Source organism: Leuresthes tenuis, unplaced genomic scaffold, assembly GCF_036924035.1.
Source record: "Leuresthes tenuis unplaced genomic scaffold, fLeuTen1.0.hap1 SCAF_4, whole genome shotgun sequence".
Taxonomy (NCBI): domain Eukaryota; kingdom Metazoa; phylum Chordata; class Actinopteri; order Atheriniformes; family Atherinopsidae; genus Leuresthes; species Leuresthes tenuis.
The window spans coordinates 11,173,974-11,191,481 of NW_027325358.1; the positions used below are offsets into that span (position 1 = coordinate 11,173,974).

General features: G+C 39.2%; 1 protein-coding gene across 1 annotated transcript in view; it reads right to left on the reverse strand.

Moving 5' to 3' along the window:
* The window catches only part of LOC140305622 (zeta-sarcoglycan), a 305,078-nt gene extending 287,904 nt beyond the window's left edge, over window positions 1–17,174 (reverse strand). Inside the window, exon 1 of the mRNA XM_072384569.1 lies at window positions 16,903–17,174. Coding sequence (XP_072240670.1) covers window positions 16,903–16,941 — 39 coding nt within the window. The 5' untranslated portion in view covers window positions 16,942–17,174. The remainder of the gene's footprint in view (window positions 1–16,902) is intronic.
* Window positions 17,175–17,508: the final 334 nt, after the last annotated feature.

Here is a 17,508-nt window from a genome sequence, read left to right on the forward strand (position 1 = left end):
GACTATGCCAATCCATTTGAAAGTTTAGATATTTGCAGCCCTGGTTCCCCAGAAAATCTACCATGTGTTTGTTAATTGTAAGATGGTAAAATAGTTGTTTCTGTCTGGCAGCATTAATGTAAAATGGTAACTCTATTGATGCATTAGTATCAAAATGTGTAAGTCATAACCATCTAAATTTTTTTAGCTGTCAAATCATGAATTTGTAACATATAGATCAAACTTTGTACTTTTATTATCAAACCATTGGCAGTCTCAGGTAAGACTGCAGTGAAAAAATAACAGCTGAACACATCGTGCAGAACTAGTCTCAAGCTGTTGATATCTTGCACAAACGTCTGTACTCGAACTTGAGCGCCTCCTGTCATCCACTCCTTTCTCCTTAGAAGTGTCCAGTAAACATCAGTCAGATGTGAGAATCGGTTATCAAATTAAAACAGATATTTAGACACAGTCAATCGACATGCCAATGAAGAAAATTAACATGCTGAAAAATTCTAACTAAAGCCACATTTATGTAGATTAGGAGTAACAAAGTAATTGCATATTTTCTAAGCATTTGTTGTGGCACTGCACCATTTTGCACAGTGGACCAAATTAGGTATTTCAAATTTGTCACAAGTTAAGTGTTTTAGTTTTAAAAAAAAAAAAAACTGTTGATTTAATGTTAGGTTGGTATGGGCTCTACTCCCTGAACAGCACATGCAAAATGAATGCTGACTGTTAATGGTCAAACTAGCATTTTTGTATTTTTAACAAGCTAATTAATATGCTTGTTTGTAGTAAGAAGAATTTCATGCTTATATTGAAAAATAATAAAGAGACGCAAGAAGAAGTTACCACAGTGCCATTCGAATATATGTCACTGCCATGCATTAAATCCTAATCATAGGTCATGTGATATGCCTTGTTATGTAATTTGATTTGCATGTGAAATGTAATTAGTTAACTATGAAAACAGATAAATTAATTAATATAATTCCATCAAGTTGTTACAAGTATGTAATCTCAGTCCTCCAGTTCAAGGTTGTCGGATCTGTTGCCCAGATTGTGTCCTCGCTGTGTTCCCTTTTGTGGTAAAATATGGCCTTCTGGGTAGAAGGCTCAATCTGAAATTTTCCAGCAACAAAATAACCCCTGCATCTGTTCATATCAGTCATCACCCTTTCCCTCATCTACAGACATGCAAGTGTTATGTATGTACTTTCTCTTTTCGCCTTCAAGAGACCATTTAAGAAGGAATCTGCCATTTCCCCAACCTACTGACAGCATAATTCTTGCTAAAATAAACTTTGATGACACCCAAATCCACCCGCTGCAGCATCAACTTGACAAATCATATTCCAAGACCAAATAGAAACAAAATGCATTTTGGTCACAGTAATAAGTATGGTTTAAGACACTTGCTTATGCTACCTGTCAGTTTACAATGTCTCGGTCAATTTACCTGATAAAATCAACCTTCTGTCTGGCATGCTGCCCGGGATGTTTTTGCAAACCTCCATCGTTTAGGTCAGAATGATGAAAGCAGCCAATTCTGTGGCAGCTTAATAGTTTTGCAAGTTTGATCCTTTTATATTTTCACTGTTGTGGACCTCTACTCTATTGTGGTCATTGTGACCTTTACTTTCTTATTGTCTTAAACACCTATTAAGGAACTCAACTCTGACTTTCTATAAGCGTTCTACAAGCTGTTCTGTACGCTGAGCTTATCTAATTCACCCTTTCTTTTGCTGTTTTCTTGCTTCCTCTCTCCTCCTCTCTCTGCCCTCTCTCTGTTGCTGCATTATCATCACTCTCCATCTGCGACTCTCTGAGGCGAAACACAGTTCTCTGTCCTCCTCTTCATCACTCCATCTCTATCTATCCTTCACTCTCTCACCTCTGAATTACGGGGACTTGCAGTGACAGGAACCTTGCCTCATTCTGGTCCATTTCTCTAACACAATCACTCTGCCTCTTTGTGAGGATTTTTTTCCCTCTTCTTGTCCTCTTCTGGTCTGATAGTTCATATCTTCATTTCCTTTACCCCTGTGTCAACCTTTTTATTCAGAAATAATTTACAGTCTTGTTGATTACCCTATATTCCTAAGCAGATATAAATTCATCTAAAATGCTTTAATCACAGGTTTGTTTTTCCACATAAAGTTCCGAGTCTCTGTACAGACTGCATCAATATATATCAATATTCATGTGTGGTAGCACAGTGGTTAGCACCGTTGCCTCACAGCATGAAGGTTTGAAATTGCTGATTGGCTGGAGGCTTTTGTCTTTGGAGTTTGCACATCCTTCTTGTGCTTGTTTGGGTTTTCTCTAGTTCAGCCATAAGTGTGAACAGTTGTCCGCTGGAATTGAGCAAAAGGTAGGGGACCCTGTGACCCTAAAGAAGATACAGTGAGTGGCTTTAATATATTCAAAATTAAGTAACATGGGAAAGCACCAGACTTCACAATGCTGCATGTGTGAGCCATTTTAAATGTGTTCCTCATCACTTTTATGGGATGTGACTTACATACACAAGAAAAAGAAAATCCAGTTATAATTAGTTTAGTTGAGGCATGTTTTAATGTCAGTGGATAATGTAATCCAGCTCAATTAAAGGCAAAATGTGACATATATAGCATAAGAAGAGGCAAAAAGTATTTTTGTTTTACTCTGTTTCTGCAGTCTGACTCACATTCTCTGTAAAGGAAATGATTGTCTCTCCTAGGCAGACTGTGACAGGCTGATGCACAGATAGCCTGTTTATACTCAGTTATACACAGAGCTGTAGTTGTTCTTATTATAGTCCTCTGCAGGACCAATATAACAGCATCAATACAAAGAGATATTACACTTATGTGCACTTCAATTCAAGTCAACGGATATGTCTGTGCAGTCATGACAACAGGTTATCTACATAGACTCCTTAGGCAGAACCTCTGATGACATTTATATCACATGTACCCCACTATGCTCTCACGTCCTAAAGGATTTACTAGAGTGAGTTTGATCATTTCTGTGCTATTTATAAAGATCTAACACAACAGTTTTCTTAATTTCATTCCCTACGTTTTAATGCCCCCCACAACTTTTTTTTTTCCTTTCGTCTCCTTCTCATTTTGACTCTCAACATCACTATGAGCCCTTGTCATGCCCCTGAAATCTGACACCCACTCGCCTCAGTGGTGTATAGCTCCCCTCATCCTCCTCCACCTTGCTCTGGTGTTCCGCTCCATCCATCCCTCTATTTCTCTTCTTTTCTTCCTCTTCTCCTTGCCACTCTTGCTTCATTTGCCTCATGATGAGATGACTCCGTTCTGTCCTTGAGTGGGCGAGAATCCCCTCTGACAAAAAGTGTTTGTTTGTGCGTGAGGGATTCCGGCATGTGTGTAATATGACTGCATGTCCCTGCATGGAGTTGTATGAGTGCATGCATGTGCGAGTGTGTTCAGTATGTGTGTGGCCTAGGATGCCCTGTAGAAGTGACAGACTTTAGAATTGTGCTGTCACAGCAGGTGAAGAGATGATTTACTTGTCAGGGGGTTGAGGGACAGGAAGGCAGATACAGCTTACAGATAAATGTACTCTGCTGCTAGTGGAATACTGTAAAAGATGCTTGCAGATACTGTTGGGACATATATAGAGTGCAGCTTAAAAGGACTTGTGGTGCAGAGTGAGTTGAGCCTTCATTGTCTGCCTGCGACATTCATTTTTGTTTCCAATCATTATTCATATTACTCTGCAGCTGTCTCAACATGATTTCTAACTGTCCTTCACTTTCCAACCTGTGGGGGTAAACTTTTATATGATTCTGTGATAACGCGTGACAATGTAAAACAAAGCCGAAGTATCATTTGTCATCAAATGTATACATTTGGTCTGTGTTTTTAGCATTGGGATCATCCGTCAAAATTGATAATTGTATGCTATTCAGTAGCAGAGGTTCCTTCGGTTCATTTTATGTTGTATGCTGGATGAGAGCATTTAATGGGAGGCATGCTCCCTCAAGTCACCATGCTCAGACTAAAAACATTTAAACAAAAAAATTACATTGAACTTGTTGGAGAAGCTGAGAAACATGGTCCAACAGATAAGAATGAGACTCAAAACAAGTGGAAATTGTGTAAAACTACTCAAGATCTGTTTGGTTAAAATCACCAGATAGAACAAAATTCCATCCAGTTTTGACATGAGATGGTTGTGTTATCATACAGTTTATTTTGAACATTTTAGGCGAACACTGTCCAACCACCCTGTCCACGTTTGAGCACCAAATATCACTGATGTAAATGCAGAGTCCTTCCTCATCCCACTAGAGTCCCAGGTTGTATCAGCATCAAACACATCAGACCATCGATAAGTTGGAGCCAGGTCTCCACACAGATGTGGGGTGAACAATCTCTGAGTCTCATTTCATCCATTCTATTCTCCTGCTATCAGACATCTGACAGCAGAAGGCTGGATAGAGGAATAGTCGAGCTGATAGCTCAATTGGCTCTCTTCTTCTCTCTAGTCTGGATAATTAGAGAAGACTGGGAGCTGAGGTCATGTGATGGTCTGCTGCACTTAATTCAGTCCCTGTGTCACCTTTTCCAATGCTGATGCATGTACCTCTGTCTTAATGGTGTACATTATATGCAATGCATGATTAAGTAATCCTCAAAGAATAGCAACACATTTATTTATAGTAAATGAATAAATGATATAAACATGTACCAAGATTGTACCACGGTTGCACCAACACCTATTTTTGGAATGGCAGAGCAACATTATCTTGGGATTTTGGTGACCATTGCTCTTAAAAAAGAAGATCCTCCTGAGGCTAATAATGATGAAAATTTTATTTTTGTTCAGTAAAAGCAGAGCTTAAAAGTAATCAAGCTGGCTCAGATGACATGACACCAACAGGACACCATTCAAATAACAGCTCCCATGGCAAGTTAGGACCGAGGAGGGAAATGAAATAAATACCCAAACATCCTCCACTCTACAAATAGTTTTACAGGGTTACACCTGAAAGTAGGTCAGATCTGTCCTGAAAAAATCTCTATGGAGAAAAGGAAGCCCATCATGACTTTCTGAAAGCTAGTGCATGCGCTTTGGTTTGTATAGAGACAGAACTGCTTCAGCTGAAGAAAGAACACAAAAATACTCCTACATATACATAATCTATCTATCCACTGAGAGGTGCTCACGGTCAGCACATATGACCGGAAGCAAGTTGCTATGCCAACTATTCTGGGTTTGGTAGAGTCATTCCATAAAATGCTGATCTTCATTTAAGGCAGTAACAGTACTAAAATGAGATAGGTTATAATAAGAATACTAAAAAAAAGCTTTTTTTTCTAAATTCCATAAACTTTATGAGAGATTTGATATTTTTGTGTCTGCCACGCTTAAGTAAATGATCGGAGGTATGCTGAAAATGTATGAAAAACTGAAACAGGACTGGATACTCTACAGCTACACCTATTTAAAATCTTGCATGAACCGTTAACAATGCAAACACTTGTGGCTCAAAATCCTCTCATCTTAATATTTCCTTCCAATTTGATCTTGGGTAAAGTATATGTCATAAGTGCAAGCAGTCTGTGCTTTGGGAGGTAACAGACAGGACAGGAAGGGCTTCTGAAAAGTTGAATATTAGCCTGTCATTCCAGTGTCACTTTCAAAGTCTCCGGAAATGATATCCGGGATGTGGCACATCACAGCTGGTATCTGGAGGGAAATGATAAATATACTGCTACTGGGATGGAAAGGTTTTACCACATGTGAGAATTAGAATTAGGTGACAACACATTTATCTTCTTAAAATGTATTGAACATTTACTGTGTTTACATCTGTGTATTATTAGACTAAAGGTGTACAAAAGTAAAACAGTTTCTTATCTCCTATTCAAAGTGCCTTGAAATAAATTGGTTTAGTATTTGGACATTGTAACTTAATAACCTAAATCTAAATGTGCCCCTGTAGCTAAAAACATTCACTTGCATTTATAATCAGTGTTAGATTTGTTGCAACAGCTCTAGAGTCTAATCTACAGCCACAATAAAGAGGCAGTGATTTGTGCAATGGACAAAAACACAGGGGATCATTAGCCTGTCCTAGCTGGATCAGGGAATAATTACCAGGTCCTTATTACCTTGTCATTGTTGCATAATTCAATTTTGAATGAAACTGGTGTTGACAAAGCGAGTCATATTGCAATAATCTCCAAGTGATAATGCCAATTTGTGGAGGAGAATTAAATGAATGGGGCCAGTAACAAATGTGAGTCCTGTTTTGGCCCCACTGTACAAAGCTCTCTCTTAAATTGTCATTGCTGGACAAAAGGGTATCACCCACAGCAGTAGACATGATGATGGATATAATCATTCTTTCAGGGTGGGATACAGCTCATATTGAAATTTTATATTTTAATGATGGACAGGCTTGTCGCAAGGACAGACATTTAGACTGCAGCTGATATCATTTTAATCTTAAGGTTAGAACAAATCTATCAGCATTTGTCATTGGTATATACTTCTGAGGGGGCTAATGTGGCAGGAAGAGGAAAATGCTCATGTCAGGGAAATCCAGCAGTACAAATGCATATCCTTTATCTGTAGCTTTAAGGGAGTTTTAGGAGTGAGAAAAACCATCTGGGTTATACACATAGCAGGCTAGCTGACATAAGCATTTGCACATCAATGGCAGAATCAGAGCAATTAATCACAACAAGACCAAATAATCAAGTAATTTGACACATCAAGGATAAGTTTTACCATAAACCTTGGGGTGGAGTACTGATTGTTCTAAATTTAGCATAGATATGTTACATTATGATATAGTATTTGGCCATAGATACTGGATGCTGTTGCCGTATTTCTTATTTGCAGCATCCATAGATTATACCATTTGTAGTTACTGTATGTTAACAATTCACGCAGGTACATTGTGTTATGTGATGCTTGAGTTTTTTACACACCAGCTACATGCATGTGTCACTCAGTTTGTGTACGTCTTTACTTAATGCTAAAACTAATAACCTATCATCCGATGGACTGACAATAAAGTTTGAACAGATTCCACCCAGAGGATAAATCCTAATGACTTTGACAATGACTTCCCTTTTCTTTCTGCAATGATCCACTGAAATTTTCAGCATTTTACTTCATAAACAAGCTCAACTATTTGTTTACAAATGACGTATTCTTATAACTTCGGTTTTCCCTCCGCTTTCTATCATAGAAGTTTAGGTTGGGGCTGGTTATCACTGTCACCTCACAGCAATAAGGTTCCTGGTTCAAATCTCGGCTGTGATTTTTCTGTGTGGAATTTGCATGTAATCCCCATGCATGGGTACTCTCAGGGTATTCCTCCTTCCTCCCACCATACTTTACTGATTATTTAGAGACATTTATATAAGTCTGAGTGTCATTCCTGAAACAATGCATTTATCTTTTTGTCATTGAAAAAAAAAACATACTGGATTAAAACATATACCTCTAAGTAATATCAGCACTTATGTGCCTTAAAACTACAAAGGAATGTTGGTCTCGGTAAACTTCAGTCAACACAGGAGACATAAAAAATCATTAAAAATTACCAGATGTAATGTTGCTTACCCATGCTCATCTGTTTCGGGTGCTTGCTCACTATTGCAAGCAAAGTGACAGATAATATTTTACTCTCAAGTTTTTATTCATTCAGCTGTTCTGAGTTGCAGTACTACATTGTGATTTACGTGGGCAAGATGGCTCTGGTTGTACATCAAAATCTTGCCTACTGTAGCTACCACATTTCTTCATGCCAAGCTGAAATGACCGATTTGGGTAACTTGTTTATTCAAGCAACAATAAATATACCTGCAGCAGATATTTCAATGAGACAATGAGAGGAAATTGCTCCTTCTCCTTCCAAATGTGTAAAATGGATTATCACATTTGTAGTTATTATAAGATAAGATAAGATAAGATAAGATAAGATAAGATAAGATAAGATAAGATAAGATAAGATAAGATAAGATAAGATAAGAGCAGAGCAACTTTATTGATCCCACAGTTGGGAAAGTTCACTGTTACAGCAACTCAAAGAGACAGGGGTATGAGAGCAGTTTAGATTTTAAATGGTATATACAATATAATTGTACAAAACAAAAGATGCACTACAAAAATTATGCAAAAGATGACATGAAATCAACATGAAATTTGGACAGATTATTGCATGTATGTATGGTTACATTATACAGTCTGATTGACGATGGAGGAATTGACAATAGATTATGCTGTCAGCTGGGAGATACACATTGAAGGTATGTTTGCTACGAGTCCATATACGTATAATACATAGACTTCCTGAACTTTCTGACAGTAGGGAAAGTCAAAGAAGAACTCAATGCAGATAGGAAGACGAAAAATCATATAGCAAAAAGAGAACACTCTTTCCCCAGTGGGTGCATTATCTGGGCTCTAATGCTTCTGCATCAATAAGCAGAGCAATTTAATTAGTAGTTTGATTACTGTATATACTGTAAATGGAGACATGGCCATACGCTGAGTCCGTGGAGCCACACATTTTTTCACTCCTCCTCATACACATACAAACATCAAAATGACTGCAGAGCAAGAGGGAAGATGTAGTTGCAGGAGCAGAGCATGAAATGGACAAAGTATTCCCTCATGTCAGGGTTGGCAAACATTGGAACTAAAAGTCACACACAACAGGCAGAAACACACATCGACACTGTTTGCCACGCACCCTAAGGCTTACAGGTTGAGTGGCAAGTAGCGAGGTAAAGCATCAGTCATTGTTAAGACTGATCGCTCGTTGGGGAGATTCAGGTTCCGTGGCGATTGATGTGTGTTTGCGTGATTACTGTCATGAGTGGTGATCAGGGGCCAAAGCACAGAGTAAATACAGCTGAGGCAAATGCATTTGTATTCACCGCTGTAACTTTCCACGAACACGAAGGGTTATATGTTAATGTATACACACATTTCTCCATGTAAGTTATTATTAGCAGTAAGTGATGGTCTGCAGGGCTGCAGAAGTGTGTCCTGGTATGTGTGTGCAATTATTATGACTGTACACTGTTGTGGACCCTAGAGTCTCCCAAGGGCTAAGTTCAACTCCATCATGTTTTCTCTCAGCTCACAAAGCACCCCTGCATTCCACTCAGTCTTTACTTCCCCAGGTAACTGCTCCGAAGCATTGTGTGTGCACACCTTCCCTTGTCAAGAATTTCTTTCCTTTGGGTTTGAAAAATACCTCTGTCAGTATTTGTCACTCAGAGTATAGTCCATGTGTCCCTGAAACATTTTGGATGCTTGAATAAATTATACTTGAATGTGGTCAGTGTTCTCCATGTAATTTCATGCAGAGTGTGCTTAGCTTGCAACACCATTTGCTTGCAGAGCACACAGCTTAACTGGCAGCATTTATTAGGTTCTGTGAAAACACTTGCTTGGTAGTGCCAGTACCTCTAAAAATAATGAAATTTGCTCTATTTAGTAAGCAGCTCAGTAACCTTGAATTTAACCCCCAAATCTGCCAAGTTATACTAATAATGGCAATATAGATAGCATGAAAGTTAACATTCTTCATGAGTTTTTTTTCTTTTTTTTGTCTTTATAGAATCACACTCACCTATGGAGTTATGTTTAACCTGCCTGGACTCATAGGCTTTTTACAGCACTGTTTTGGAAACAGTTAACTGTACCAAGCCTTAGGAACTATATCCTGAGGCGTGCCATTCATAAATGCATGTTATTCATATGTGGATCTGGATGGATCGTATTAGATCAGGATCCAAAATGACCAGTTGGCCTCTCCCTTCTCTATTCAGCTCAAGCTAGCTTTTAAACTAATAAAAGTTAGATAAACAATAGACATGCAACATTATCTTTAAAGCTTATGTTAGCTTTTTTTTTAAGAGGGCTCAACTTTCCATCTGTGGGTGCTGAGATCAATGCCGACACCATGAAGATATAAAACAGTCAAAAAAGTGAAGCCATTTCGGAATTACATCAAAGTGCAATACCATTGATGACGGCCAGGCACTGGCTACAGAACATTTCTAGCTTTAATGGACAGCCATTCAGAAAGCCTCAACTTATATCATGAAAGTGATTGACACAAGACATTGCCTTTACAGCTCATTTCATTCCTTTTCATCAGTATGCTTGTGATATATATACACACCGGTCAGCCATAACATTATGACCACAGAATGTGCTCTCCTCATCCTGCCAAAAGAACTCTGACCAGTCAAGGTATGGTCAAAGAACATCTGAAGGTGTCCTGGAGTGTCTTGTGCCAGGACCGTAGCAAGGGACCCTTTGGGCCCTGTGGGTTGTGGGAAAGAGATCTTCATGCATTGGGTTGCCTCCCGCAGATGCTGTCAGATGCCATCAGAATAGTATCTGGAGACTTTAAAGGACAGGGGAACACCTCAGACTCTTCAACATGCTTTTTAGCTCTTCCTAAGCTGTTTTTGCAAGACTCAGTGCTGTCCTTCTGCAGAAAGCTGCTCTTTAGAGAAGTGATGTTGCCATACTGTGTGGGGTGATTGGTCTGCAGAAATGTTTAGGTGGGTGTCAAAATGAAACCCATGTGGGTCCCAGGATGCAGATTTCCCCAGCAGAATATTGCATCAAATCAAGATGAGAAGTGTTGCTAACTTTACCTGTCGGTAGTTTTATTGTCATGGCTGATCGGCGTATGTACTCCACTGGGAGTGACTAACATTCTCTTCAGGGAAAAATGAGTAGCATGCCAATTCTTTTGACTGGAATTTTGTAATGAATACCCAGTCAGCAGTAATGATCTCTAGTGTTTTGTAGAGAAGCAAAGCATACAGCATGCCGGTTATTATCATAATTAAAGTGAATTATGGATGCATCCTGCTAGCCAAGGTAGTGCTACTGTAAACTGATAACTTAGATCTCCTAGGTCTCATAAAAATGGTTATAAATCCAAGATGACCACAACCAAATGTCTACACCATTGCACAAAGGTCTTGAGCCACCCCTCATTTGTTTGCTTTGACATTTGCTGCTTTTCAATACATTTCGAGTACAGTCTTTTTATCTGTCCATTTTCGGAGGCCTGTGCTTTTTTTGTTCCTTATGCCACTTAAAACTGACCTATGAATAATTCAAGCACAAAAAAGGCTCCTAAAAAAAGGGGTGAACCATCATTGTGTTTACATGTATCAGACAACTTAGCAAAGAACCACTTAATTCTGGCAATATACAGAAAAGCACTGGCTCCTGACTTTTCGCATAGTACTCTGTATGTATTCTTTAAATTCTGCTGTGTACAATACAACTGGTTAAGTTTACCTTCAGCCACCTCATTAAGTGGAGTGGTGGGGCGCTCGTATGTAGACAAAAAGGCACGCTCACACAACTGCAAGCAATGTGAAGGTGAGAAGGTTCAGCAGAGTGAATTACTTTACTCTGCAGCTCAGCAAACATAACAAAACGGCCCTCACAAACATGAATATGTATGCACACACAGAGACACACATACACACACACAGTCTAAATACTGGAATTTAACCTTTAAAAGGCCAACAGTAGCCCCTTGGCTATTAAACCGTTAAACACTGCTACTTAAGATGAGCACACAAAAATGCACTCATAAATACAGGGAAGAAGCAGTCACAAGTAGAGTTATTATTCTTTGTTTTTTCCATCGAACACTAACAGACACAAACACATACACACACATACTTAAACACACTTTATAATGGAGGCGGACTATCTACAAGAACAGATAATTAACTGTAAAACTGACAACTGGACTGGGTAAATTACATTAAGTACAGCATTCCCATGCCCCAAGGTCTGTGCAAGTGTGTGTTTATGTGAGTATGATAAAGTAAATGATAAGCATGCAGTTGTGAAAGAAGAATAGAAAGTCCAGAGGTAAGTGGTATGATAGCCAAATACTGTGAAAGAGTTACAATTTTCTCTCTTTCACCATTTTCTTTGCTTACTACAGAAAGCAAAAGGGGAGACAAACTTTTATTTGTAAATCAGACATGTTTAAGTTCAGTATCGAATAAGAATAACTAGGATGTTGTTTTCATTGTGCATTCAAAGAGCATACTCAGTATTTCATAAGAGACAAGATCAAGACAAGATTTCAACAGTGAATACCAGCTAGTTGGTAAAGCATTTCCACTGTTACAGTTTCAGGTGATTTCCAGTATCAATATTCTTGTGTTGATTGAAATGAAAGCATAGTAGTAAATTATAAATTTGCCATCACTGGTCATCACATTAGTCACAATTGATGTCTTGTCAGTCAATGTCAAATTAGTCAATAATTTGTCAATATCTAAGTCAAATGTTTCGAAATAAGTTACCTTGAATTCTCAGATTGTTGAGTCCCAGCATTATTTCTCAGTTAATCGTAGCGACATTGGACATGCATCAGTGTGTCAGCAATATGTAGTCCCATCTCACATCTTGAGAAACTGCCATGTAGTCAAATTCACATGCAGCTATCAATACTTTCATTTGGCAAACAGCGAAGGCTCAGTTATCAATTCAGTGCTGCACTCAGTTATCTTAATGCATCACAGCATATCAGTTATGGATTCAAAAATTTAATGAGCATGCATGCAAATGTTTGGGAAATCTCCACTATAATAAGAATCAAATCTATTTGTCTCAAAGTGAGCCACCCACTTTTAAAATTCTGCAGCTGTCACTTTGACGGCTTCAACAAACATGACTCCCAGTGCAATATGATGTTTTTCACCCTGGAGCACATTAAATTATCACTTTGCATGTGTTTTTTATACTTGTGCCATAGATTAGCTGAACTGATGATACACAGATGAGGAATCGCGCTTGCTTGAAGGTTAGAGAAGCAGGCGTGGGGGCAGGCTGGCTTAAATGAATGAGTAATGTTCTTCCATCCCTCAGCACCTACTGTTGAAGTGCCCTTGGAAAAGCCACTGAACCCCAAACTGCAAAGATCAGGCTGCTCTGTGGCCAGAAATGCAAAACTGTTACTGCACTGGTTGGTTACCAAATGTAGTTGAGGATGAGAAAACAGTCACCCTGCAAATGCAGGTGCCAAGTATTGTACCACCGTGCCAGCCCGTTTGGCAGGTAACTTACCTTCATTTGAAAGTTCTCATTTATCTTGGAAAACTAGCTGGCCTGGAAAATAGTGGAAGGATTTAATAAACAAGTCTAGACTGGAAACTATAAGCTAGCCAACTATGATTTAGAGGCCTTAGTCTAATTTTAAGTCTTTTTGTTGGTTGGAATCATAATTCAAGTGCCCTGTTGTTTACCATATGTCTGGCTGTCACGATGACTCATCAGTGCAATTTTTCATATCTTAAATTATAAGAATATGGTGACATAGGATTCAGTTGATTTGACCCTGCCTAGTTATATTACAGTTTTTGTATTCTCTTGCACTTTCAAAGTTAATCTACTCTTTGCTTTTCTAATGTATGCTCCAGTTACAAGTCAAAAGCCTCTGATCTAGAGGGTCAAATTCAATCTGACCGCCTTTATTATACTGCATACAATTTATGGTGCAGCTATTACTACAGATCAATAGCACTTAAGCTGCTCCATTGATATTGAAACCTGCACTGATTTACAAGCACTTCTTTTGGTAAAATCCAAACAAACACACATGAAGGAACAAACAAAAATATATATACCGCAGTCTGTCCAGTGTCTTTTCAAAGGTCCAATGTTGTCCTTGTATGGTTTTGATTATTGGGATTGTTCTTTGAGACCCGCACTTGCACACTCTTAAATATAAGACACACACTTATATAACTGAAAAAAAAGCTTTTTATTAGATTGGACTGCTGAGTATATACCTCTTTGTCACCAGTTTATTTTCATTTTCAAGGTCTGAAACACACATGCACACAATAGGTTGTGAATTATTGGTTTTCACCAGGATAGATAAACATGTTTATATACACACACAAACAAACAAAAAAAACAAAACAATCAAACACACACACACTCCTGAACCTCACTACAAATAGAGAACACAAAGTGTGTGTGTACTGTAGAGTGCCTACAACTGATGCACTCAAACCTCCTGGATTGTCTGCGCTTTCAAGGATATGACTCCAGCTCTTCGGAGAACAACTACCAGATGGATGAAGAGATAGACTAGCGGCTGAGAGTAAAAATCCTGTAAACTAAATGGTCAGAGGGATGCAATGCAATAATAACATCAAGGAAGAGGTTTGATTGGAAACCATAAAGGGCTGTCATTTGGTTGGGGGCCGGGAGTGAAGTCGTAAGAAGCGTTGCTGTTTTATGTTTCTAGAAATCAGGGACTTATATCATCTCAGCATTTCTAGTTAGAAGATCACAGAGTCTCTCACATCCAATTACATTTTGATGTTTGGTAAGGGACAAACAGTATTTTGAAAGGCTGCATTATTACCCAAATAATTTCCTAACCAACTATGTAAATTAACAGGGTTGAGGGGACAGATCTCAAAAAGAGTTTTTCTTTTTTTTTTCTTTTTTGGACTATCATCCTCTCCTAGATGTACACCACCTCTCACCCAGTGTCATCTGGGAATCTGAGATTCCCAGATGACTCATGAACCTGAGTTAGATAAACTGGGCATAGCGAATGGATGGATATGCTGTTAGTAAGATGCAGATTGTCTTTTTGGAACAAGTCAACAGACAAGCAACACCAGACAAGTTTGTGAACCTTAAAATAATGTACTCCGGTCTCGTTTTGAAGTACATTTACTTTTAGAATACATATTCCAGGTCCTGAAGCTGCCCTGGAGCACCAGGGGCTGAGATACCATGTTCACAACTCTGGCTACCAGCCCCACACTGTGCTGTTTTGCTAAAAAGAAACATTGGATTAACATTACAGAAATGTGTTTTATTTAGTGAATAAAACATTTGCAACTAATTCTCAATGAACCCGTGATTTTGGAGGCTACTGGTTATTTTCAAGGGAAAATATAAAATTCAGTGGCTACGGATAATGACAGATAAATAACAAATAATTGTCTATACATGTATGCACAGAATGGATGCTTTTCACCTTGGCTAGCATGGCCAAATATTTCATATTTATTTATTCTTTTATGTTTAATCAGAATTTAACAAGACTGAAATGTAGAACATTCATCTGCGTGATTTTTTTTTTTTCGTCCTGTACTGGCCTTCACAGTTATTTCCTGGCACACACCTTCCTTTTTTAAAGATATTTTCTGTAGCAAAGTTAGAATAATAAAAAAATTCAAATTCTAGTTTAAAAATCTTTTAGAAAACAGGGTCCAATTACAGCAGAATGAACTTTGTCACAGAAGTATAGAAATCATGCTAATCTCTAAGGAGATTTGTTTTTTTAACGTAACCAGGCAGCCACCAACACTTATGATACAGCCTGTATGACACAAATCAGAAATGTTTCTGTTTGTTGCAGGAGGTAGCTGTTTTTTTTTTTTTAATTCTGATGTCATTTTCGTTACTGCGGCTATTCTGACTACAATATGGGGGAATACTGGGTTTCAAAGTTTGTTGTTATTGTCTCTATAGGGTACGCCTATATAGTTTTTTTTGTGTGTGTGGTTATACTTTCTGATACAGATTATCAGTGCACACTATGTGGCAAGCAAGTTGTATCAGACATAAATATGTTCAGAAAGAAACAAATATTCTGCACTGGCCACAGTTCTGCAGGTCAGCTTCACTGGCTAGCATTGGATTTTCATTCATTATTAAAACAGAATGTCAATTTCCATCTTTTGAATCTGCAACCAGCCAGTGAAGTGAAAGTCATTTTTGTGCTCAGTTTCAACGCACCATCAAGGTCCCCTTCCAAGAAATGTGATCACATAAAATGCAACTTCAAATGTCAAATCACTAGGGAATCTCATTGATTTGCCGATTTATTCAATCACTGGTTAAGAGTAGCACATAGAAAAGAGACATTTCTACTTACAATTCCTGTTCATGTTACTTGCTCTATTGAAAAGTCAGTGTGACAGACTCGCAATACACGTGGTACAGGGACCTTTCCTATCTGTTTGACTCATGTCACTTAAAAAGGCCACATGTGATCCAGACTATGAAGTTAAAGCAGTTTTGCTGAGGTATGCTTCTTTTATTTTGCCCCTAAAAAGTGTGTCCATAAATTCTTTGAATGGCTTCAAGTGAAAACATAGTGGAAAAGGTGTGTAAGCAGCGACCCAGATCTCCCACAGTTCACATGGACTCTCAGAAAACTGACTCATATAGACACATAGCCTGCACACATATGGACACAAACGCACCTAGGTAGAATACTTAATTCTTCTGTTGGCATTTTGGAAATGTGGACTTTTAAACCGGTAAGAGTCAATGATGTGGCGTTAAGAATTGAAATGAACTCCACAGACGTGGCAGACAGGTGATAGATGCAATGACAGGTCAACATCGTCCTGTTTCCCCCTTTTCTGAAAGACCCCTCTGCACAGTGGATGCTGCACCGTCAGACAAGATTAGTTCCGTTGATGTAGTGTCCCACTAACGCCCACAACAAGTCTCCGTGAAAGCAAGGCACAGTGAATTTTGCCACACACAGACATAAACTGTCGATTCCATTTCCTTAACCGACATTGTCTGTGCTTAAAGCCTACATGTGCATATGAGACAGAAAAGAAACGGACAGCTGAAAAGGTTGCCTCATGACGTTAAAGACCGAGTTTCCCTCCCAGCATCCAAAAGAACCCGTAATTACCCAGAAAGCCTACCAGCGTCACCCTTCACCTTCCATCAGCCATCCACTTGCGGATTAATCCAACCAACCACCCGAGACACCAGTCACTCATCATCCCCAGTCACCCAACGTGCCACCCATCCAGAGGGGTGCTGCAACTCACTCTGCCAGAGTAAGTGCGCGTCTCCCGCCTGTGAGCGTCTTACCTTGAGCGCTTCTATATCCAAAGACGTCGATCGGTCCATGACTGATACTGAGGGGCTGCAAATCAAACAGAAGTCCCACAGGCGGAGAGGATGAGAGGGGAATAAGATTAGAAACGGAACCTCAAAAAAGTTAGGAGCTCTCTAGAGTCCCAAACTCTGCTGCAGCGTCCCCTGGGTTGCTGTGAGAATTGGGATATTAATATTCCAGTAGGTCGACGGATTTTCTCAGTTTCAAGCCTCCCGGTGGGTCGCTTGGTAAAATCAGGACTCCACACCATTGAAGCCCCCCACCCCACCCCACCCCACAACCTCCAGTCCCCGGTCTGTCCGTGCAGGGAACGGAGAGAATAGAAAATGGAAAGAAAGAGAGCACGATTACCCGTGCGTAATGTTTCAAAGCTGCGGCTTTTTGCGCACTTGACGTCCGGTTAGGTGTTTTGGTGTTGTTACATCTGAGTGAGAAATATCCCCCCCTCTGGTGGAATGAAGCCGAGATTTAGACTCTCTATCACTGCCGGTCAGCGGATAGATGCCGTTGTGTCCCGTTGAATCCCGGCAAATCTGAGTGTGATGTTGTGTCTGCTCTCGCAGTGGAATGGCAACTGG